This window comes from Vespula pensylvanica, chromosome 11, assembly GCF_014466175.1.
Source record: "Vespula pensylvanica isolate Volc-1 chromosome 11, ASM1446617v1, whole genome shotgun sequence".
Classification (NCBI taxonomy): Eukaryota; Metazoa; Arthropoda; class Insecta; order Hymenoptera; family Vespidae; genus Vespula; species Vespula pensylvanica.
Window position 1 is genome coordinate 1,504,546 of NC_057695.1, and position 19,561 is coordinate 1,524,106.

At 34.9% G+C, this 19,561-nt stretch overlaps 3 protein-coding genes across 12 annotated transcripts; 1 reads left to right on the plus strand and 2 right to left on the minus strand.

Annotated features, from left to right (window-relative positions):
• Nucleotides 1-7,523: 7,523 nt before the first annotated feature.
• On the minus strand, nt 7,524-9,939 carry LOC122633056 (mitochondrial cardiolipin hydrolase). Its single transcript, XM_043820544.1, has 6 exons — nt 9,831-9,939; nt 9,354-9,588; nt 9,102-9,232; nt 8,574-8,911; nt 8,248-8,432; nt 7,524-8,074 (listed from the first exon to the last, which is right to left on the minus strand). The coding sequence occupies exons 4-6, from the start codon at nt 8,813-8,815 to the stop codon at nt 7,794-7,796; spliced, it is 708 nt and encodes a 235-aa protein (XP_043676479.1). The 5' UTR covers nt 8,816-8,911; nt 9,102-9,232; nt 9,354-9,588; nt 9,831-9,939; the 3' UTR covers nt 7,524-7,793.
• Nucleotides 9,814-11,466, minus strand: LOC122633055 (ciliogenesis and planar polarity effector 2-like). 2 transcript variants are annotated; one of them, XM_043820542.1, is made up of 4 exons: nt 11,094-11,464; nt 10,700-10,965; nt 10,464-10,600; nt 9,814-10,377 (listed from the first exon to the last, which is right to left on the minus strand). In XM_043820542.1, exons 1-4 carry the CDS (start codon nt 11,188-11,190, stop codon nt 10,170-10,172), a joined length of 708 nt encoding a protein of 235 aa, XP_043676477.1. In that variant the 5' UTR covers nt 11,191-11,464; the 3' UTR covers nt 9,814-10,169. The 2 variants fall into 2 exon arrangements, with proteins under 2 accessions (XP_043676477.1, XP_043676478.1); XM_043820543.1 differs by having other exon boundaries at nt 10,066-10,377; nt 10,700-10,981; nt 11,094-11,466.
• Nucleotides 11,467-11,689: 223 nt separating this feature from the next.
• LOC122633051 (heterogeneous nuclear ribonucleoprotein U-like protein 1) lies at nt 11,690-19,405 on the plus strand. Of its 9 annotated transcripts, none has more exons than XR_006328013.1 (12): nt 11,691-11,945; nt 12,379-13,469; nt 13,549-13,729; nt 13,821-14,560; nt 14,633-14,761; nt 14,880-15,048; nt 15,205-15,486; nt 15,573-15,822; nt 15,959-16,282; nt 16,690-16,841; nt 17,024-17,134; nt 17,221-17,352. XR_006328013.1 is itself a non-coding variant. In XM_043820532.1 (10 exons), exons 1-10 carry the CDS (start codon nt 11,816-11,818, stop codon nt 17,362-17,364), a joined length of 3,381 nt encoding a protein of 1,126 aa, XP_043676467.1. In that variant the 5' UTR covers nt 11,690-11,815; the 3' UTR covers nt 17,365-19,405. The 9 variants fall into 9 exon arrangements, 6 of the variants coding, with proteins under 6 accessions (XP_043676467.1, XP_043676466.1, XP_043676471.1 ...); XR_006328015.1 differs by having other exon boundaries at nt 15,959-16,277; XR_006328014.1 differs by lacking the exon at nt 17,024-17,134 and having other exon boundaries at nt 17,221-17,361.
• The last annotated feature ends 156 nt before the right edge of the window (nt 19,406-19,561 follow it).

A 19,561-nucleotide genomic window follows, 5' to 3' on the forward strand; every position in this document is an offset into this window, starting at 1 on the left:
GTCTGAAAAAAAAAAAAGAAAAACAATTGTTCTAAACGGAAACTACTGATCTGATATCGAAGATAAGTGAAAAGTTATTAGAGTCATTATGATCTTTCGATATCGAACGATCGTCGATAGTCAATAAGTCGTTATCCGATTGATTCGATATAAACGAATAAATTAATTAGAACGCGGCGGTGTAGTTCATAGCGGTGTAGCCTTTTGCAGCCCGCCACGATCCCGTGGCTCGAAGAGCAGAATGCAGTGGTCGCTCGTCGGAGGGTGTGTTGTCATGACGACGAAGCCCGGATGCCCGGGATAAGGGGAATCTACGGAACACCGCGCGCATTCCCACACAACTCGCCCACGCATGGTGCTCTCCGCAATATGGAGATATATTTCTGGTGCCGATAATAAACGCACCGTATGATTGCCGCCAAGTGTCCAATACCAAAAAATTAAATAAAAGTTCTTATCGAACGAGCCACCGACAGATTATCCGTTACGTGACATTTTCCCACTTCGTAAATGTCAACGACGAAAATACGTGAAAAAAAAAGAAAAGAACTTTTTATTAACATTCATTTGGATAATATCGATTAATTTTAATTAATAAAATGCACACTTACAAAAGTAAACGAAGCTCAAGGATACTTTTGTTCGACCTTCCCCACTAATGGAAATATACGTTTTTCCCTCCATCGAACGGAAATAAAGCACGTACGAAGTTCAATTAGAGCCGACTAATTGCGCGAAGCATCTTGATTTCAACCTTGAAGTTCTTACGATCGGGCTGGAGTCTGCCCCGCTGGCAAATATCCGCCCTTTGACCTTTTTTCACGTTTTTAACGTGCCAACGCCAAACGGTCCACGAACGTCAGCTTGAAAAACCACAAAAATGAACTAATTTAATCTTCTACCCGGGTGATGGCGATTTTAAATATCATCTCGAATAAAATGTTCCTCTATTGGATTTAACTACATCCCGACGAAAATATCACGGATGCGCAATTTTTATATTAAAAATCGAATTTGTTACGTGCGCGGATTAAAATTCTACATCCTCTCTCGGGAAAAGATAATAGTCGTTGATTTAATTGAAAATAATAAAAGATAATAATATGCGAACTTTGTTCTATCGTATTTTTATACCACTAGACTCATCGAATTTTCCCTTTCGATTTCTCAAAGTTTTTATTGCGAACTCGTGAGGTCTAACGACGTCGTGCTTTCGAGAAGTTCGCCTATAAACTTTTGCGGTACATCGTTCTGTGGAAGCATTAAAGCTCGAGGAAGTACATCGTCGGATAATAAAAGATTTTTCTCGCATTACCGGGATACTCCTCTCATCCGCATACTTTATTCGAGAACGATGAACTCAGAACGGAACATATGTTCGCGATTACACCGAGTTATCTCACGTGAGAATCTTACGATTTGTTGCCATCGTGGATTATTTCTTGGCAACGATCATGGGCCAAACGAAATACATTAGGTGTAGTAAAATTTGGGGTGGAAAAAACGTTTCGAGGAAGAAGGCGTGCAACGAGGAAGAGTAAAAGTCGTTTCACGAAACGTTCGTTTCGAAGATTCGAAAATCAAGGAGAGAGAAAAAGAGGAAAAAAACGATAAACCAAAAAAAAAGAAAAAGAGAGAGAGAGAGAGAGAGAGAGAGAGGAAAAAAATAAGAAGAAATAGAGGATACATATATACCTAAAGAAGTTTTTAAGGATGTACCCGTCGATCGTTGATCGCTCTATATTCCAATCGCATTGGTTTCTGAACTCTATCCAGGGATTCCAAACGTCACGAAGCCGAACGTATCAATCGAGCGTTCGACTTTAAGTTAGCTCCCACACGACGTCTAACGACGCTCGTGATTCGGTGCCAAGTAAAGTCGAGTGGCGACACGTCGTCCAGAAGCTCGTCTCGTTCGTGGTGTCATCGACTGCCGCCTTGCCACGGCTGAGGACGTAACACCTGACGAGGGTATGCCACGACGCCAACGTCCGGACGTCCTTCCCTCCTCCTCCTTCATCCTCATCTTCTTCCTCGCTCGCGTCGTTCGTTCGCGTCGGTACTTAAGTCAGGATGCACCCGCGTTCCATTATCTTGCGATTCGCTTATTTCGGGCCACCGTCTTGCTATTTCCGATCACGATCCGTGTATTCTTAGGCGCATGTTTTGACAAGCTCTCACGTTCGGCGAACCGACTCAATACAGACGATTCTTCGTCTTATTCCAACCGTCCGATCCAAACGTCCAACTCTCTCCATGCAGTATACTTGTAGATAGGTATAACGCGCCACACGCGATTCTCTCTCACTCTCTCTCTCTCTCTCTCTGCCTGCAGTGTTTACAAATCCATCGAATGAGTTATAACCTTCCAGCGTGACGCAAATGTCTTCGTCTTTTTAGCAGATCTACGAATCCCTTTTTCATGCGATCTTCTCTCGATTAATAGAATTTCCATTTCGAGAATTCTTCGAGTGTCTATAAAAGAAACATTCTATATCAGGACAATTGAATTATCTATAGAAGAGAAAAAAACAAGACGATCGCGATAATGATCAAAACAGACAATTGAAGCAATCGGATTGAAATAATCCTGAATGAGCGAACGAGGATGATGGAAAGTCGAGGAAATTCAATGAAACGACGTTCCTCCTCCGACGTTCGGTCCAAATAGACGAGCTCTCGCCTTCGTCGTCGACGAGGACGAGAAATCGCATCGATCCTCAGGTCCAACGCCCCGGTGACTATTTTCATACCCGCTAACCCATTTATACATCGTCATACGGACAATGTTCTACTTCTATCAGTCCGCGCCCTGGCGTGGCATCGGTCACAAGCAATATTTAACCACTCGACGTTATCTTGCTTTAACGCTTTAACGCTTTACCTGAACGCCCGAGTCACGGCTTAGAAAGATTAAAAAAAGAAAAAAAGAAGAAGAAGAAGACAGAAAGAAGGGAAAAAAGAAAGGACGCGAAACCGTGAGACGTAAATCCGTCGTAAAGTATAGGAGACGCAAATCACGATGAATAACTCGCCGATTGCGGGTCGTTCAAGGAACACGAGCAAAGATAGACCGCTAGATGCAGTGCTAGAGAAAATAATCAAGTTTCCCCTCGCTCTTGTACCGTTGGTTCAAAGATCTCCCTTCTATCGTGGTAATATCAATAAATTTCCCCCGAAATACGAGGGAGAGAGAAACACTGGCGCGAAACAGAAAATTCGTGACGCGTTGCAAAGGATAAAATGAAAAGGTAAACACGAGGGATAGTCTCTGGGATGTCGTGCTAACATCGGCCAAGATGCAGACCTTCTTGAATAGGGTAAGCGGGTGCGCGGGGAAAGGGTTGTTTAACCCCAACTGACCCCACCCTGATTGGGATAGCAAACGTGGCACGCGAGACAAGGCGCGCGCGTTTCGCGACGTGCAGTTCTCGGTGTATTTCGGTTCGGTGGCTGGTCTCGTTTTACGACGTTGCCCGATTCCCTCTGACGTCAAAGAGCCGCCTCTTTCAGGACGCGCTCGTGCCAGGTTCGGGGGAGCGGCGGGACGCTAGGGAGGAGCTGCTAGAGGTGGAACGACGCTTGGTCAGGACTCGAGAAAACTTAAAGGCCGTTCAACCACGGTCCAGGGTTCAAACACCCCTCTCTTGTCTCTCTCTCTCTCTCTCTCTCTCTCTCTCTCTCTGTCTCTCTCTCTTTCTCCCTCTCCGTCTTTCTCTGTCTATCTCTATCTCCTGCATACAACGTAGAAAAACGTGATCGCAACGAGCACGACGTCGGCCGGGATGGAGGAGGTGGTGCAGACTACGATGACGACGATGGCGACAAAGACGATAATCCAACGGCGTAAACACAGGCTTTCTCTCTCTTCCTCCCTCTTTCTTTGAAGCATCGAGCGAGAAAGATATTCTCCCTTCTCTCATCCTCGCTTTTCCCTCGGTCAATTTTCAAACCGCTGCAAGATAAAGTTCGATGACCAAACTGGTTATCTCTGCGACTGGATGCTTCTAAAAATGTACAGGTTCCTCGATAAACGAACAAAAATCGAAGGCAGGTGCACCGGTACGTTCTTATTTTTGGATCCAAGAAAGCTTCGTCGTTCTCTGTGCTCGCTCGTTACGAGAATGCGTTCGTAATAGATGGAATCGTACTTTCTCGTCTTTAAGGACCTTCTTTCCGAATCATCCATCTTTCAAACTTTAAACTTCATCCTTCGCTTTCTTTGTTCGAAACTATTTGCCCTTTGTTCCAACTAAGTACATTTTCCTTCATTTCCATATGACGTGGTACGACGTGGTAAAGTTCTTTGGATCGTCAGAATATGGTCAGTGACCTCGTGAAACGACTAAGCTGCTTGCGATCTCTCCGAAGACTTACGAGTCAGTAATCATTCGAAGATCTAAAAACGTCGAATCCGTTTCAACGCCTTTCGATAACTTCGACATAAAATATAAATACACACGCTCGCAGGAAAGAGGAAACATAAACCGGAGCGTACGGAGGGGTAACGTTTATTGCACAATTCGATGGACGGCGTGTTCTCTGGAGTTAGAATCGTGTATCTCGTCGTCTTCGAAAATTTAATTTCTACGAATTTCTTTGCTTCGCTTTCAAAAATCATCCTTGATATCTTAACGGTTTGCATATCTTAAGAGAAAGATCCTGCGTAAAAAAATGAACGATTGATTATAAAAATATTAATAATAAAAATGGTCGTTGCAAATCGACACAACCAGCGAGTTTGATATTATAAACTTAGGTCTCACGAATCTGGGTTGCGTGAATACTAAAACGTGTCACCTGTCGTTGGTTTAAAATCAGTCTGGAAGAATACGAGGGTGGTAGGATTATACGCTGCCAAAATCTGAGGCATTCGTGACCGATGGAAACGCCAGGAAGATTGATAATCGTTCTTCGGAAATCGTCGACGTGCGTGGGTGGATGAAAGGTAGATTATTAAATAGAGGAGGGCTTTCCTGTCACAAGGCGATCTAGTTTCTCGATCCTTAAATCGTTTATCTCAAAATATACGTTTGAGTGAATGACACGACGGAAGCGATCGCGTTCGTGCGTTAACAAAGTACATATGCGCATCGACCCTTCCTGCTAAATATTTCGAAGTAACCTAGAAATATTAAATAAAAGCTAACTGTTAACTTTTACAATCGTTTCATTTTCATTTGAAATTCTTTACTCGAAATAATGTATCTCGAATAAATAATGTTGATTTTCTGAAATGCGAAAATCCTGCGAACGCCAAGATTCGACAGAAAGTTCCGTTGCGCACATTGCCTTCTCCGAAAGCTTTACGATTTTTCCCGTTGAAGAAAATGGGACGGATTTGTCTTTGCGTACATATAAATCTCTGTCTTTCTCTCTCTCTCTCTCTCTCTTTTGCGACTCCCAGGTGACGCACTTGAAACTCCATGACTTTCTGCCGAAATTAGCGACGACGCAAAGACGTGAAATTGCATTTTTCGATACGCGCTCGGGCGTGTGTGCGTGCATACGCGTTGCGTATGCAAATCGAACGTGCCGAAAGAAAAATACTCGGGTCCTTCTTCTTTCTTGATTCGAACGAGCGAGTAGTTTTCCACCCTTTCGACGGATTGCAGTTGAGTACGAAAAAAGAAGGAGTAGCGATCGCACGATTCAACCCTCTCACCAATCCTCTCTCCCCACCTTCTCCCTCGCTCTTGATCTTTGTGCTGTCTAGCGAGAAGGGAGTCGGGGCTGTTGCTGGTGTTGCTTCTGATGCCGGGGCGAAGTCTATTTTTGGATTCGAGTTAATATTTGACGCCGGCAGGGTTGCCGCTGGCAGATCTAAAAATACTCAATCAATACGCGCGAACCACGATGGAATTAAGATCGCAGGTGTAGCGCGTGCTCGTGAGCGTATGTATATATTTGAAAGATTCAACCCCCGAAGGCAAACGTACGGAAATCTACTCTATTACTCCTTACGATTTGCAAACACAAACGCACAGTTTCTAACGCTTCTTAGTAATCGATATTTCTTCGACGTCAAAGCTTCTCTACAGAACATCAATGAATTGTTAATAAGGAAATGTGTAAAACAATATTCGAGCATCGATCTGACAATTTAGAATACATTGACATATTTAAATTCTCAATAATAATAATGATAATGATAATAATAAACCTGCATAGAAAGAAATCTATAACTAACCACGAACTTTGATTATTATTTTTACACGAAATCGAGCTAAGACGTTGTCGTTACTTCGCCGTTGCATTCAACCATCCACTAACGTCGATTACACACGTACGTACATATGGATAAAGTCCGTGAAAAAAAAAAAAGAAAAATAAAAAAGAAAAATGTCGACTCGGCCTTATTCGTGTCCTCCTCTTACAGCGAAAAGACCTCGACACGGTATAATAGAACGTTAAAGCAATGTCAAGTACGTCTATTCCAGGCTTTGTGAGATCGCCACCACGATGCACATACATACATACATACATACATGCATGCATACATATATATATATATATACATATATAAACACACATCGAGACACACGTGGCTCTAGCATGCCTTTCTCGATCTCTAAAGTTCGTTTCATCCCACGGCATCTCATCGAGTATCACGCTACGGTAATTCCAGAAACGTTAGAAGCATCGTCGAGCATGTTTCCAGTGGGAAAATTCAGTCGTAACGAAGATATCTAGCCTTACGAGCTTGTAAACTCGCGAAATATTACAGCTTTTAAATGCGGCTCTCTCAATATTCGAAAACTTTCTCAATGGTACTAACCTCCCTCGTTTTTCCTACTTGTTCTTTTTCCTTCTTTTTTTGGAAACCTACAAAATGCACAGTTCCTTCGTAACTATCGTCGACAACTGCCCACGCGTTCAAACTCCTGGAACTGTACTTCGTAAAACTTTCCGTCGTCTGGTAACTTTATGATCTTCTTTATGAATTCAAACAGTTAAGAGCTTGACGTTCAATTTGATCTAATATTAGATTAATAAAAGTGCAAACCATTTAACTCTAGTCTTTTCATTTAAATCGTATCCTGTTTGGATGCATAACAACACAAATAAAATCAAACTAAAAAATAAAAGTGCGAGTAACGCGTACAAATCGCAAACAAATTGAAGTAGGAATTAATTGAAAGTGGTTACGGTATAGTAGAACCGCTGTTATGATGTCATTAAATGTATTAATGTACGTTCTTGTAACGCGTGACTGATCCTGCGCAAGAATCGACTGTTGACGTAATCCTGCGGTGACGTCACGTTCAAGGATGATCGAAACTAAGTAATAAAACGTCCACCGAAATTATCTTCAAGATATTCGTTGTCCGTCGTAATGAGAAACAATTGTACTTGCGATCTAGTGCGTTTTAATCTTCGATATTCCGAAAAAAAAAAAATCGTCTATAACAAAGGAAAATTTGATTAATATAGCGGCTAAAGGTCTTACGGTACAGGTACGAAAACATAGAATATAATGCGAAGAATAACGGAGGATGATATAGTAAGTAAAGTCAGAATCGTCATGGTAACCCCTAAAGTTTACTTTGGCTTAATATTATAAGAAATAAATTCCATCGCCGAGCACAAAGATCCAAGATATTTGCACTAGAGACACAGATAAAACTTCACAAAAATATGACATTACGTGTGAAATTAAACATAAATAATTATAAAATGATTAACCTATTTAAAAAAAAAAAATAATATCGATATTTATTACAAAATTAAAAATTTACTTCCCTTTATAAAAAAATAAAAAACGCTGTACCATAATATCGTTATTATTAGTATTATCTGTTTTCTACCGTTTTCAATTGTCTTATTTCTATCCCTTGGGATTCGAGCGAAGCTGATTCTACAAAATCTTTGTCATATATGTCCCACAATTTTTTAAATTCATCTACGAATTGTTTTACTAACACAGAATGATTGGTTATTATAATATTTTCTGTATTTCCAAATAACGCCTGCATTGTCCAATTAGCGCTTCCTGTGATAAGAATATCATCATCGATGATGACGAATTTATGATGCATAAGATTATCTGAGACTTTAGTTCTAACTTTAGTACCTGTAAATATATAGATTTTTAAGACTTTTTACTTTATCGACTTATCGCATGAAACATATATAAGGTTTGTATAAAAAAGATATGAAATTACAACGATTCGTTGCACGATATTTGTCGGTATTCGATATCAATTGATATTCAATGACATTCCTATTATTATGCATTTGACTTACTTGTTTTACGAAAAGCCACAGCTTGATTACCATCGCACTGTGCCATATTAGCATCGATTATAACTTTAACTGCGACTCCACGCTTCTGTGCTTCCATAATAACATTGCTCAATTGTTGAGAAGTAAAAAAGTACATACACACGTCTATAGTGCGTTTGGCAGAATTCAAATACTTTTTCAATTTACTGTAAACAATTATAAAAATTTTAATGTCTCAACAACACAATGGAAACATCATACATTAAAACTTTTTTTTGTAGAAGTTGCATAACGTAAATAAACTATTAAAAAATTTAACGAGATACTTAATTATTTTTTGCTCTTACTTTAAATTAGCCACGGCACAGTTGAATCTTTTGCAATTATTAGGAGAATTGAGATGTGGTCGACATAAAGCTGACTCTTCCGAAAAAAATAATACTTCCATTAGAGATTCTTTTTTTTCTTTAATAGCAGAACCTTTGAAAAAAGGATTCCATCTTAAATTACGATATCTTTTATATCCTTGCCAAATGATCTCCGACGAAATAACACCCACTGCGATAAAAAACATCGTTGATCTATTCATTTTTATACGCAATATTTCGTCCTTGGTCCTTTTTACGAATCGTATATATCTAATAGTGTGATTTGTTTCAATCGACTTTGCTTAATCTGTTTCCCGCTAAAATACAAATAATATATATGTGTCTACCCAAAAAAAAATCATTTCTGATTACGTTGTATATAAATACTTAATTGAGACTACAGATAAAAATCGCTAATATCATTCGAGAAATTTACGATAAAAATTACAATAATCGAGGTTATATCGTAAAATAAAAATTACATTTATACAAATTTATTTTACTTACCAAAATGTTTCGCCATAGTAGATTGCGTTGTGAATCGATGTTACGATGGTAAAACAGGATATCTTCAATTATTATCGACCTACATGTTTGCTTTATCGACTGTTTACCATAACAATTAAACGAATTTTTTCCTAGTGCAAGCATAAATAATAAAAATATGAATAAAATGATGGACAGCGAACATTTGATCAAAATCTAATAAGATATTGATATAAAATTAATCGAATAAATACTTTTATGCATGAACATTACCTCGACACTATTTTTCGTTTTGGTTATCGTTTCGTTACATCACAAAATAAACATTATATCGCAAGTAATATCAATTGTCGTGGTTGAAAAATCTCATCGCATGGAGATTGCTGCTTATAGAGATCCCCATTCTTTTTAAAACCATAGTACGAATTAAATATATTGGATAAAATGTTTCGATGCGATTTATAACAGCGTCGACTTATTGTTATATATTCCAACGAAGTACCTTAACCTAATGACCGAGAGAGAGAGAGAGAGAGAGAGAGAGAGTACAACATACGAACTCGATGGTTCGTATTGTTTACATTCGTAATCCTTGATAATGTTTACGTATGACAGTGTGTTTTTATCTTATATCTAATTACGTACACACAAAGGAATCTAACTTTTGTTTGGAAGTACAGCATATATGTTACGACGTATGATATAAAGTACAGCGTTCTATCAAATAAAATAATTTAGGAAAGAACTAACCTATTTTATTAAACAGTCTTTTACATGTACACTGCAAATTTTTGAATAGAAAATTTCTAATCTTTACGCTAGAAAATGGAAAAATCTTAACCCATAACGCCAGTCTTCCGTCTACTACGATTGCTCCTACGTAAATGAGGAAGTATCATAGCAGCTACGATCCGATTGGCTCTTGACTTTCGCTAATCTTCTGATCGATTCAACGCGCGAAAATCGCATAATTTAAAAATGGTTATTTCAATATATTTGATATATTTGATTGTTATATCAAGTAATAATTAAAATAATGAAGAATACATCTACAACGACGTATTATAAACGATTAAAAATCGATAGTTTTTAATTTTGAACAATTTGTTTGGATAAGAATTCTTTGTCTCTATTCCACAAAATATTGCAAATAGTATTTAGTTGATAAGAACAGTCAAAAAGTTCGGATCTGTTGGTTAATTTATTTGAATCAATTTTAATAATCTTCACTTTCCACTTATCTTCGAATTCTTTGACTTGAGTCTCTTCTACCATCGAATTTGACCATGGCTTAAATCTGTTAACATCAAATACAATAAAAATAATGATTGTTTGTACTATAATAATTATTATCTATAGTAAATATTATTTATATAATCTTACTTTGTGCCGATTACTATATTTGCAGGTTTTTCTTTGATTGTACTCATTGTGTTTATCAGATAAGGTATGTCATTAAAACTGGTTACATCATCGAAGGAAAATACAGAACAGATTGCATCTACTTTATCTTTACAAGTCTACAAAGATATATACGTACATATATATATATATATATATATATATTTATATATATATCAACCTTTCATGTATATACTATGATATAAAAATAGGCATACTGGTAAAATATGATTATATTTTTTAATACTGCTTTCCGACGTATCCCAGAATTGTAATTTAAACAATATGACTTTATCCCATATCTTCACTGGCCAAAATACATTTGTTTTTTTTATACCATTCGTTTCAATATAGTTATTAGGTTCCGGAAAACCAGCTAAACGTGTTATAACAGAAGTTTTTCCTACACCAGATCTACCAATCATAAAAATTTTATAAGTAACTTCCTCGATGGAAGATGGCAATGACGGCTTTTCCAAAATACCTGAAAGCAAAAGATACCTACTGCCGAATAGAACGTATTTCCATCTCTAAAATCTTGAAAACAATTAATAAAATTCATTCCATAAATTATTCAAGAAATTATCATAAAAATTCGCAATTATCGATTACCATAAAATCTTCTCTTCTTAGATGAATTTATATAAAAATGATGCATCAATGATTCACCCTCGGCTGAGCTTAACCAGTTCATGTTTATTGCATTCATGATGATGTTAAATAAAGTATTTAAATTCCTACGTATAATTAATTATATCAATGTATATATGTATATATACACACTACATAACGTCACATGTTAAAAACGTATATTAAAGTTTGTATCAACTACATATATAAAAATACAAAACGCAAATAGTAAAGAAACATTACGCCGTCACATAGAAAATTCTTCGAGACAGCGTATGTATTAATTAAAATAATCGATGAGAATCGATTTCGATTATCGGGATTGCGTTTATTTATCAATATATCGAATACGTAACGATATCGTCTAAAGTTTGTCGGTTTGCTCGTTCTTTTTCGCAGATAGATACATCCAACGGTATTGACCAATAGAAGCAAATCCCGCCTTGTTTGAACCAATGAACGTTCGCGTTTCCCCCAATATCTGAATGACAAGCATTTCTATTAGCCGTGAAGTTAGCAGTGGTACAATATTCAGCGTTACATTGGCCAATAAAATCCACTGATCATACGTAACGCGTTGTTTGCAGTCATACCGCCATATTGTATATGTAGCGCGGGTCACTGGCGCGTGTATGGGACTTTTTGTGAATATTTCGTGAGGTAAAAGTGTGTGAATCGACAAAAATCATAGGATAATACACGCGATGGATCCGGCAAAATTAAAAGTGGTTGAATTAAGATCGCAGCTGTCTCAGCGAGGTCTTGACACGAAAGGCAACAAAGCGGTGCTTGTTGAGAGACTTCGTAAGGCGTTGGAAGAGGAAACGGAAAACAGTAAGTTATGCGTTTCAAACAGTAAACAACTTGCCTCTACAACCTTTGCCACCATTCTCCTCCCCCATTTCGTAAACATCGTTATCGATTTACTATATAATGTATACGTTACTGTTCTTATATTACAAACATTTTTACACTGCATAAATATTCTATTTCCTTTTATTTTACGTTTAGCGTTGATCATTATTATAGCACAGTCATTATAAATCGTACTCGGATAAAAATATTTATATCTTCGAAACATTCGATTTATCTTTATAAAATCGTATTTTTTCGGTCGTCTGTAATATCGCTTATACCATGATAATACTTTTACATAATAAAACCACCGCCAGTGTTGTTTTCTTACCTTTATCAATGTGCTGATATATTTCTAGTAATTATTTTTTTTATCGTTAATTATTACAAAAAATATTTACTTTCATTTTAGAACCAGAACAAAAGATGACTGAAAATACAGAAAATGTAGATGATACTGCTTTGAAGGAAGCAAGTAAAAAATCAATCCAACCACCGAGAACACCTAGTCGTTCCTCTAGAAGTTCGTCCTTGACACCGACAAAAATTAGTACCAGAAGTACGCCAAAGCATGCAACAACACCGTTATCTAGTAAATCTTCTACACCAAATAAAGAACAATCTATAGAAAAAGCAAAAGACTTATTGACTACAATACCGAAGTCAATTACAGAAGAACATATAACGACCGAAAGAGATTTAAAAACTCCTCCTCTGCAAAAGGATCATGAAGATGAAGATGAAGAAGATGAACAAGATGCAATGTTACTTGCGCAGGAAAAAGTACAAACGTCTACTTCTGAAGACTTAAAGGGATACTTAAGCGAAGATCAAAAAGAAGAAGAAGATAATTTATTAAAGGATGATGCCGATGAAGATGCATTACTGAAAGATACATCGGAAGATGAATTACTGAAAGATTCGTCGAGAGACGTATTACTAAAAGATTCATTAGAAGATGCGTCGATGGAAGAAGCATTGGAACATGTCGAGGAACGATCTTCTGAGATACCTTTAGATTCGAGTAAAAAATTTGAAGGTAGCTTAGAAGAAACGAATGAAAGAGAGGAACGCGAAGTGGAAGAGGAAAAGGAAGAAAAAACAGTGGAGAACGAAAGCACTTCAGAGAATGTTGAATCATTTAATGAAAATAATCAAAATACATCAGACAAAGAGTTGCAAAAGGACGTTGAAAAAAATGAGGTAGAGATACGATCAAAGGACGATATTTCCGATACAGACGGCGATGTCGAGATGAAAGAAAACGTAGAAGCGGTGGAACGTGTTACCGAGGAAGACAAAGATTCAACAGCGGAACAATCAATTTCAGTTATCAGTGAAAATCAAAAGGAATCTGATATGATACAAGAAGAAGGAACGTTGGAAGATGAGAAGAATACTCAGGTAGAAGAAACAACAGTAGAGAAAGATGATCAACAACAATTAGATACGAAAGAAGTAACCGAAGAGGAATGTAATAATGACGTATCTATAGCCGATCAGGTAATTTCATACGAATTTTTAGTTTTGTTTTCTAATGAATTAATAGTTTGTTAATAATCGAATTTTCATCTCATTAAAGGATGTAGAAATGGTAGAAGTTAAACGCGAAGAAAATATAAAGGAAGATAATAAGGAGTGGAATATGGATCATAATGACAGAAAACGTAAAAGATCTTCTAGTCCTCCCGAAGAATTCCCTTTATTACCTTTACCAGAAAATGAACCTGAAATTGATAATTCTGCTGTAATTTTATCTTGGTGTAAGTTATTTACATTTTTAATGATCTTAGTATATGTCTTTATATATCATTCGTAATGCTTCATTAATCAACGATGTTATGATGTTTTCAGATGACTCAGATTTAAATTTGCTTATTGACAAAAATGGTTTCGTATCTGCTACACCGATGCACAATGATGGTTTCTGCTATATATGGGCAGGAGCTCGAGCGTCGTACGGATACACAAGCGGAAAAATATATTACGAAGCAAAGATCATTGATTATTGTTCTATTAATATACAAGACGAAGAATATTCGCATGTACTTCGTGTAGGATGGTCTGCTTCTTATACTTCCATGCAGCTTGGCGAAGACAAATTAAGTTATGGTTATAGTGCAATAGGGAAAAAATGTACAGAAAATAAATTCGAAGATTATGGATCACAATTTAATAAGGACGACGTTATTGGATGTTACGCGGACATGTCGCTTGAAAATGACGTTGTATTATCATATACATTGAATGGAAAAGATTTAGGAACTGCGTTTTGTATTCCTAAAGAAGAGCTCGGAGATAAAGCATTATTTCCGCATGTTTTAAGTAAAAATTGTACTTTCACTTGTAATTTTGGTCAAGAAAAACCATGGAGCGAAGAAATTTTGGAAGGATACGCGGTAGTCGGTACCGTTGATTTAGAACATAGTACCCCTGGTCCACGAAGACCAGAGACAAAAGAAGATTGTGAAGTTTTAATGATGTGTGGCTTACCTGCTGCTGGAAAAACTGTATGGGCAACAAAACATGCTGCGCAATATCCAGAAAAAATGTACAATATTTTGGGAATAAGCACGCTTGTTGATAAAATGAAAGTACGTATATAAAATAAAACGCGTTTTCCATTATTTTCATTCGTAAGAAAAATAATTCGAATTTTGATTTAGAATATGGGCCAACCACGAAAACAAAATTACCACGGTAGATGGGAAGTACTTATCGAAAAATGTACTCGTACTTTAAACAAGTTATTAGAAATGGCATGCAGTAGAAGACGTAATTACATTTTAGATCAGGTGAGAAGTAATATTGTAAATATGTATATATGTCGTTGAAATCGATAGATCCTATTGAGATATCCGTATCTAAAAGACACTATAATCATTGTAACGTTTATATTTTTTACTCGTACAGACAAATGTATATCCTTCTGCACAAAGACGAAAAATGAAGAATTTCCGTGATTTTCAATGTAAGGCCATAGTTGTAATACCAACGAACGAAGAATTCAAATCACGTACTGCTAAACACGAAGCGATTGATGGAAAGGCCGTTCCTGATTCCGTAGTTATGGAAATGAAAGGTTTGTAATTTTTCATAATAATTTTTTTGTGCCGACACCAGTAATCCTAAGCATGCTATATAAATTTCACACACAACTCTCGAATGATGTGTATACATTTACACACACACACATATATATATGCAAATTTTCTAATAAAAATGTTCTATTTTAAAGCCAATTTTAGTGCTCCAGAGGTAGGAGAACTTTTCAATAATACGGTTTGGGTCGAACTTAACAAAGAAGACGGTAGGAAATTAATTGAAAAATACAACAAAGAAGGAAAGGAAGCCGGTTATGGCCAACAATCGGCTAGTAAACGACCAAGATTCGAAAGAAGTGAAGGTCACAAAGATAACCGTGATTCGCGAAATAGTCGTGATAGTAGAGACAGTCGAGATAGTCGAGACAGTCGAGATAGTCGAGATCATCGGGATCATCGCGACAGAAGAAATAATTGTGAGTAATTTTGTTTTCTTATGTAATGATGATGATGATGATACAATAACGATAATATGATTTGATTGTGTATTTTGGATTTATAGATTCAAATAGAAATCGTAATTCCATGTGGCGTGGTAGTAGTAGTATGGGAAGTTGGAGAGACAGATCTTTAAGAGGCGGTCATATGAGACACAGTGGTGGATATGGTCCACCAAGCAATTGGAGAAGCAGAGGTGGTATGCCTATCCCACCACATCGTGGAGGAGATAGGAGAGGTGGAAATAATGACAGAAGAAGTGGAAATGATAGAAATCGATCGGTAGCGCGACAAAGTGGATGGGGCTCTGCAAGGTATAAGATGTTTTGCGTTGATATAATATATATATCTAATTAGGCGTTTGATTTTTTTTTTCTTCCTTTTTTTCTTTTTATTATCTTTCAAGAAAACAAGGTTTATTGTTTAATATCTATTTTCGTTTATCATTAGTAGTTACCAAGGATCACAACCATCGGGATGGAATCAACAAGGTGGTAGTTGGTCAAATAGCAGCCAATCACAAGGAGGTTGGGGACAAGGAGGATGGGCGGGACAGCAGCAATCAGGCAGTTGGAAGAGTTATGGCCAAGGATCGTACAGCCAGTGTAGTTACAATCAACAAGGTTATGGCAATGGAAATTGGAACCAACAGTATTATAATCAGTATTGGGATCCGCAGCAATCAAGTGGGCAGACAACTGCAGCTGGTAGCCAAGCTGTAAGCAAACAATAATCCAGCACAGTAAATGTTACCAGAGTGGAACAGAAAGTAAGGTATAGATGCCTTCAATTTTTCTTGTTTCTATACTGTTGTTCACATATTTATTTATGTAACTAGTTAAATAGCTAAAAATTATTTCGTCTCATACTGACGAATTACTTTTAGATTTCTAAACATGGAGTAAAGGAGTATGCTATAAGATAGCATAATTCAAGCTGTTACATATTGCACATTACATATAAAAGAATTATTAAATGACTGTGATGAAATACATCGACGAAGAGAATGATCGTATATCTAAACTTATTTTGTTTTCTTTTTGTGTTTATATGTATAAAAGAAGTTGATGGAGTTTAAAAATAATATTTATATTGCTACAACACATATTTTGAGAAAAAAAGAAAAAAAAAATACATATAAAAATCTGAACATTCTCATAATGTTCTATATTATTTTTTAGAAAGGACCACTCACTCTACCTCACTTTCTGATTCTCATTTAAGATAGTAATAAAACTGTACAAACACTAATGGTATATAGACAAAATAATCTTGTACAAACAAAATTGAACAATGAGTAATGAGATATTTTTTAAAGACTACACTTTAAAAAGTAAGTGTTTACTTACAGCAATAATAATGTTTTAAAATGTATTAAGATTATTTGCTTATAAAAACCATAGTGGATATTATTCAGTAAAATAAGCTTCTGTCTAATAATGCTATTGTATTATTTTTTTTTTTTTTTTTTATAAATACTTTGCTTGTCATTACGAGTAAATATTTCTTTTGTAGAGAATTGTAATTGGATTTACTTAAATTTATCATACCAACGTAGCATGTCAATATAATCGTGAAAATAATATTGATTTAAAATAATCAATTACTTGCAATGATACATTTAAAGTTCGTATATACTAAATATAAATAAATAAATAAATATATATATATATATATATACATGAAACATGTATGAATATTCCTATTTACAGGTAAGCACAAGTGTAACAGAAATCTCTGAAGATTCAGAGGCTAAGTATAGTCACCCACAAAGATGGCAAGGATATACACAGACATATTCTTTCCCCTCTCAGAATGCTACTACAGACGTCCAACAATCCCAACAACACAAGTAGAAAATATATTTCTAGATAAAAGAAACGTAGCAATAATGCATTCATTTTTTGTTTCACTATCTTGCAATGTGTATGTTTTTTAGGAAATATTGCATAAATAGCAATAAACGATATGCTTTCGATGCTTCAACAATACAGTAAACAAGTCTTATAAAGGCATTACGATTATATCGTATCAAAATTCTAAATTATATATTTTACAAAGTGGTGCATTGAGAATGCAGAAAGCAAAATCATTTTATAAATTTAATTACTATATCATAGAGAATAATCCCACTATATATATATATATAATATATATTATATATATACATATATATTATATACATATATATATGTATTGTATACATATATATACATACATATATATTTGTATAATATATATACATACATAGATGTATGTGTGTGTGTGTGTGTATACATATATGTATATATATATTTAGTTATCGATTAAACGTAGTTCTAATTCTGCAAGTGCATTAATAATAACATTGACATATAATCGATATGAATAGTATAATTATTACTTTTATAACGGGTTTATAACAAATGTTTAAAGAGGAATATTACTATGTATGGATACATTACATGATTAGTATTATGGCAACAATCTTTACTTATTTATCATTATTATTATAAAGGAAACCGTGTAAATATGTACATATCTCATTATTGAGTTATGCAAAAATAATTGGTAATCTATATTTATATTTTAAGACAAATTTTTAAAAAATATTGTTATATTTTGTCATGCAGAAAATCAAGAACAAATACCCATTTTGTTTCAACTTTCCATATCAACGACGATGTATAAAGATATGGCACGAATGAATTATTCTTGGACTTATACAAAATTATTTTTTATTATACGAAAGGACTGTAAAGACTAATAACTATCTTTATCCTTATATACAAAACTAGAGCAAAAAAAAAATGATATGGGCAAGAATATAAGCCTCTTAATATTTGGTACAAATGTCATAGAGATCAGAACTGCAAAAAAAAATATATATATATATTTTTATTTATACTCTTTTCTAAAGAATAATAATAAGAATGATCGATTGAGTTTACGAAATAAATTATATAAGAAAAAATTAATTTCTAGTGAAACAAAATATTATAGCATGTAAATTTAAAAATTATGAAATAAATAACATAAAATATATTTCCGTTGCTCATGTAGCATGTTAAATGTATCTGTAATCCAGTGTAATTCCTCTGTCTATATATTCGAAAATGCAAATATCTTTTTAAATGATAATAAGAATTTTGTGGTTTTTTCTATTTTCAAGATGATGTATTATTATATATTATTCTCTTACACATTTTTCTGTAGAAAGTTAAAAACCGTCGAATTAGTTATAAAAAATATATATCGCGAAAATTTTTTCATAATTGTGATCAAGTAAGTAATGTCACGTGACTATCTGTGTTGTAATAATATAAGCACTTGCATTTTAAAAATATATGTGAATAATCAGGGTTAATATACAAATGATTAACCCGATTATAATTATAATGGAAATTTTAAAAAAGGAAACGTAGGTAAAGCAGATAACTTGGCAAATGTCTATACTATCAAAAATCTTTGAATTATAGTAAAGTACGTTGTACTTGTGCTATTATTAAATATACAAACCTTGTTATCTGCTCTTCCTTAAAAAACATTGTACAGTAAGAGACATTTCGAACGAACAGTCTTTACCAAGTACATCAAGTTGATTATACAATAAATTAGAATTTAGATGACTATATATTCAAACTGTGAGAATATTAAGAAGTATGAAGAGAGTGTGACATATTTTATAAGAAATAATCAGAAAATCTATTTAAGCTAAGTGTAGGATAGAATACCATTATAATGTTACCACAATTCAAAGTTCACAATATTCGCAATGCCTTCTGTAAAATCACCCAAATGCGTCATATTCGAAATTTTTTCTATACGAGAAAGATTATAGTGCATAATCGATAAATTTAATTGTTAACGAAAATGTGTACAAACTTATTCAAAGAAATAAAAGATTTCTTCTACCTATTTTATCAATAATTATTATATTATAATAACTTTAGTGACTAGTGTATATTTTCTAAATAAATTTGAATAAGAAGAAAATATTTATAAATTTTTATTCTTTTAGTCCTATCTTTGCACTAATCTTTAAAACTGTGAATCGTTGTATAATAGAAAAAA